The sequence below is a fragment of the Brachyistius frenatus genome, unplaced genomic scaffold, assembly GCF_029030835.1.
Source record: "Brachyistius frenatus isolate BFR_SWC_R1_liver_20210118 unplaced genomic scaffold, ASM2903083v1 Contig_95, whole genome shotgun sequence".
Taxonomy (NCBI): domain Eukaryota; kingdom Metazoa; phylum Chordata; class Actinopteri; family Embiotocidae; genus Brachyistius; species Brachyistius frenatus.
In genome coordinates, this window is record NW_027210694.1 from 129,930 (window position 1) to 135,562 (window position 5,633).

At 39.3% G+C, this 5,633-nt stretch overlaps 1 protein-coding gene across 1 annotated transcript; it reads left to right on the forward strand.

Moving 5' to 3' along the window:
- The first annotated feature begins 1,795 nt into the window (after positions 1-1,795).
- r3hdml (R3H domain containing-like) lies at positions 1,796-4,399 on the forward strand. The gene is made up of 5 exons (XM_069710851.1): positions 1,796-1,825; positions 2,258-2,376; positions 3,093-3,100; positions 3,536-3,680; positions 4,282-4,399. Exons 1-5 carry the CDS (start codon positions 1,796-1,798, stop codon positions 4,397-4,399), a joined length of 420 nt encoding a protein of 139 aa, XP_069566952.1.
- The last annotated feature ends 1,234 nt before the right edge of the window (positions 4,400-5,633 follow it).

The window sequence follows — 5,633 nt, forward strand, 5'->3', positions numbered from 1 at the left end:
GGCGACCTCATTGACCCCCGTGAGTAAATCTCGCCGAGCCGGGTGGTTCGCCGTGTACCTTGGCAGCCTCTCGCTCCACCTGGCGGAGGACGTGGAGCTCTTCCTGGATCCAACAACAGCTGGAGACGAAGCGCCGACTCTCCCCGACGCAGCTTGTTTAAAACGTTTTCATCGAAACGTACCCGGGGACGGTCAGGAAGCAGCCGAAACATGAGCTCTGGTGAAGCAGCCGCCACCTTCAAAATAAAAGTCTCAAGTACTCTTCTTCTCTCATTTTCCTGTAAGATCATTTTTTAACAATTCGTATTGGGTCTAATAATGATTCTATAACAGATCTTTTCAAGTATTAATCCCACAAAGACAGTCCCTCCATTAAAATATCACATAAATCACATACATTTCTAAAAATATTTTTGCATTAATATGCACTTACAAGACTTAAAATCTTCTTATATTTGCTTTATAACTCCTTGAGAATAAGTTTATTTTCTGTTTATGTCTTGTAAATGTTAAAGTGTTACAGGCACGTCAAACATTTTACGACTGAGAGTTTACGTACTTTCCTGCGTTTGTGACTTTTCTCTGAGGTTGCGAAAGAAAGAAAGAAAGAAAGAAAGAAAGAAAGAAAGAAAGAAAGAAAGAAAGAAAGAAAGAAAGAAAGAAAGAAAGAAAGAAAGAAAGAAAGAAAGAAAGGAAGGAAGAGACGGGCGTGGAAGTGGAGGAGAGGACGCATGCGGGAGGGTTGAGTGAGTCGGAGACCCGTTGGCCTCCATTAAAACTCCCTGCCACACATGACAGATGGGCTTGTTTGCAAAGTCTGGGAGTGAAGTCAAGATCTCTGCTGCTCTTCTGCTGCTTCTGTTGAAGGATTCGCAGATAACGGTAAGAAGATTATTTACCCCTTTTTATGCAGCTTATTTGATTGCAAACAAACTTGGTAAAAACGAATAAATTATGACAAGTTGTGTGAATGAACATTGCATGTTTTAGGTAGATTGTTGTCACACTTTTCTTTTAAAATTTATTTCAGGAGACTTAGCAGGAACAGACCTACTTATTTAACTGTGTACTGTGTGTGCTCATGAATGTTTTGATTGGTGTATTAATAGACGACAAATAACAAAACAAACAAAAAACATGAAGCAGAGGGTTAAAAGAAAATATATTGAGCTGGAAAATGAGGGAGTTTCAGAAAAGTTTCATTCAAGTAAAATATATTAGTGATCTGTGACCTGCAGAGTATATTGTGTGCGTGTTTTAAGTTGGATAGACATATCGAAATGTTCATCTTCCAGTTGGTAAAGTGTCTCCCACAATACTCTCTGTGGTTTGTTGGGATCTGATCCAGCCTACTTTCCAACCCATGAACTCCTCCGTGAGCTGCTTAGAAGAAATGACCCACTGGACGGTGGCAAACTTCCTTCGGCTGAACACAAACATTTTGGTTGTCGTTACCGAAGCCCAGAAATCTCTAGAGTCCAGATCCACTTGAAAACAAGAGCAGCGATTACAAACTAAAGGATTTACTGGATTATCGTCATCACTAAAGCTGCCTTTTTTTTCTTTTCTTTTTTTTTTACATTTCCAAAGGCAGAGGTCAAAGGTCACTGTGACGTCAACATTTCAGGAACGCCTTTCAGGGAATTACCTCAAAATGTGGCACAAACGTTCACTTGGACTCAAGAACGCTCCAATTAGAGTTTGGTCATAATTTGGCCGTAACTCGAGAATTTCTGTTGCTAACTTGCAACAAACATCTCACATAAATGTTTGATAGATTAAAAATGATTAAAGGATGACCTTTTTTAGAGCCAAAAGGTCAAAGGTCAACTTCCCCGCTTACATCTGAAACGTTTGGCAAAAAAAAAAAAAGAACAGAATCAGAAACTGTTGACCATATTTTCACGAATCGGGCACTAATCTTTGTGCGTCCGCCCTTTGAAACTGATGCTGATTGTAAAAGATCTTCTGTGTTGTCGGGCGGAAGATTGTGTGTCAAGAAATCCATGTTTTAGAAGGTTTTTTATCTTCTTTGCAGCAAAAAAAAAAAAAGGACATTTGAAGCATTGTCTGTTGTCATGGCAACAACTTGGTTTTCAATTCAGAAGCAAGATTTATTGGACAAATTCCTTTCAAAGTCTTCACCACTGAAACCTGATTGGTCGGAGGAGGCGAACAGCAACTATTTATTTGCTTTTACTTCTTATTTAGCGTCATCCCTCTCATCCCCTCTTTCTTTTTGCCGTCACTCTCACAGCTGCGGGACGAGGGACTCGCCAGGTCCGCCGACTCGTGGGCTTCGCGGCGCGTCTGGGATCACGGTCCGACGCGAGCCATGAAGTATTTGGGCCAAAACCTGTCCATCACTACGGGGAGGTAGCGCAGAGCTCCCAGCGAATTTTGTTTTTGTTCTACGTGTGCTGTATAAAAGACGAATGACTTAAAAACGTGTGTGTGTGTGTGTGTGTGTGTGTGTGTGTGTGTGTGTGTGTGTGTGTGTGTGTGTGTGTGTGTGTGTGTGTGTGTGTGGGAGGAGGGGAGGGAGGGGGGTGAAGATGTTCAGAAATAATGACATAATGATTTTTAATCAATTAAATTCAACATGAAAAAGGAGATACTTCCAGTTTTATTAGCACAGCGGGATTCTTTCTTCTTTCTTCTTCTTGTTGTGGCTCAAAAACAAAAAAAAGTTTAATTTTTTTTTATCAGTTTGGCTGCATGTTTGTTGTTGTAACCACAGAATGAAAACGATGTGCCTCCCTGATGCATCATATATAACAACGTGAACACCTGAAGTACCTTTTGCACAGTGAAACAGGAACTCCATCCGCGTTTTTGTTCTCCTTCAAATATGACGTCAATCATTGAAAAACACAACACGTCCTCATCGTTATGCGATGGTTTATATTTTTGGGAGAAAGAGGGCGGTTATAATGAAATAAACATGTCCTGAATATTCTGAGAGAGCAGAGAACTTTTTCTTTTCTGAAACTTAACGGAGAATAATACATCAAAAAGATTGGTTTGGGTTTATTGTGATCATGGGGATGAATAGAGGCCTCTTTTTTTCTCCTCATCAAAATCCACTATAGCAGCACCAGTAATAGTTACTGATATTCAGGAGGATTTTAATGCAGTAAAAACATCAAACAAAACACAAGAAGAATTTTTGGTTTACTACAACATGCCAATCAAAATATTTCTGAATGGAGGCTTTATTTTCTTCAGTATGCCAGTTTTGAGTGACAGAATAGTTTTGGAGTTTTCGCATTATATTTATTTTTGATCATTTGGAATCTGGAGGTAAAAAGTAAAAGCTACAACTTCTATTTATCTATTATTAATAAAAAATAATAATAATTAATGGTTGCACATAAATGGGAGGAAAAAAGCTGCTGCAGTTTTCTAAGTAAAGAAAAGGAGCTGAAGATAAAAAAAAAAAAAAAACACCTTACAAATGTTGAACAGGAAAATCTTGAGCGAGTTTTTTCAAATCCTTTGTTAAATGTGATGGTTTCCGTTCGTACACGTGAAGGTGAGATTGTGTATTTGTTTTCTTGTCAGATGGTCTGGGCGAGCAGCAGCAGGGTCGGCTGCGCCGTCAGGACGTGCTCCGACATGCAGGCGTTCGGCAGCAGCTGGAATCAGGCGACGCTGCTGGTCTGCAACTACTCCATAAAGTAAGAACCCGCTTTAAACATGTGAATTAAAACCGGCTAAATTCACCTTCTGGGCAAAGAGTTCGATGGCAAGACGACAATCAACGTGATCTCTTTGAAAGAAACCGAATACGTTTTTTCTTTTCCATTAATGTCAATGTATTCCAATAATTTACAGCTTTTTTTTTTCTTCCCTCTTCTGTCTTCACTTATACGACTTCAAAATACACACAGCAGCAGTGTTGGTGACGTCGCCCTTCTTTGTTTTATGAAGTTATTTAACGACGCCGAATAATCTGTAGATGAATAGTCGTGCAATCATTAACCTGGCGGCATAAAATTGTGCTGATCCATCACAAACATACCGACTTCAGTTCCCGTGAAATTGAACGCAACCAATACTGAAATAATACTTTCACACTTCATCCGTGGTGATTTCATTCAACATTTTGTCGATACTAGACGCTGACGCGTCAATGGTCATATCCAAGTACTTTATATCATTGGACGGGTTAACGACAGTCAAAAATTAAAAATAAATAAATATATATATATATATATACTGCGGGCTTAAATCATTAAAAACATATTGACCATTGTTCTTCTTGTTTGTGTGTTTCAGAGGAAACTGGGTGGGCCAGGCTCCCTATAAGAGCGGGAAGCCTTGTTCTGCCTGTCCGTCCAGCTACGGCGCCACCTGCTGGAGGAACCAGTGCTCACCGAACACCAGAAGACTTTAACAGGAGGTAGAAAAAAAAAACCAAATAAACAAATCAGCTGCCACAACAAGTCAAATTTAACAAACAGGAAATGATGCAACTGTCCAGTCACCACTATTTGTACTGTAAATATCTACTCGTGAATGTCTCACAGTTGGATTTCCATATTTGAAGTGATGAAATAACGTTCTTTTATTGGGGTGAAATGTTTTTTGTATTTTTGCACTTTTGTCGTTGATGGATTTGTTGGTTTGAAGTAACCCTTTAAAAAAAATGCAGCACTTTTATTGTACAGATTGCAGTGTTATTAATGATCTCTCCAACCTGATAAGCCAAATATTTTTTGTTTTTGCTCAAACAAAGTACAAATAAAATGTGCTTTGATTGATGGTTGTCGTAAATAAGTGGCGATGCTGTACGTCTCTGAGAGTAATCTGCGGTGTGTTTACTGCACTTCACCTCATTACATCTCACCGTTCGGCCATCGGAGACTTTCTCTGCCATAAAACGGGAGACCGATGCAGCTTTTATGGTGTAAAATATGGAGCACACACACATCACACACACACACACACACACACACACACACACACACACACACACACACACACACACACACACACACACACACACACACACACACACACACAATGCAGCCAATGAGAGCAAAACATGTAAAATATTTGATGTGGAAACCAATTTCACACAGCAAAAAAATAAAAAAAATAAAAATAAAAATTCTCCATAAACGAGTGTACAGATCTAAATAAAGAGACGACCAACCAGCAAAAACATGTTGAATGAAATCACCACAAATTATATATTTCAATATTATTTCACTATCGGTGGCATTCAATTTTATGGGAACTAAAGTCAGTATGTATGTGAGGGATCAGCACAATTTATTAGTCATCTACAGAAGATTATTCTGCCCAGTAAAATAACTTAATAAGATGTAAATCACATGGCTGCAGTCTGGGATCAACACAAAGACTGCAAACACAGATGGAGCTGAAACAAAACTCGATTAAAATATATACTTTCGTACACTTTTAAGATGTGCAGCGGAGGATTATCTGGTCCACCTTAAAAGCCGGTCCACCTTAAGTGACGCCGATTAGCGCCACCAGGTGTCGCTCATTTTACCTTCTTCTCAATTAAAACCCAAACCGTCAGATCAACAAGGAACAACAGATTCTGCCTTCATCTTTGTTTAAATCCTCAGAACCGGGTCAAACATGGACTTAAGAAGCAA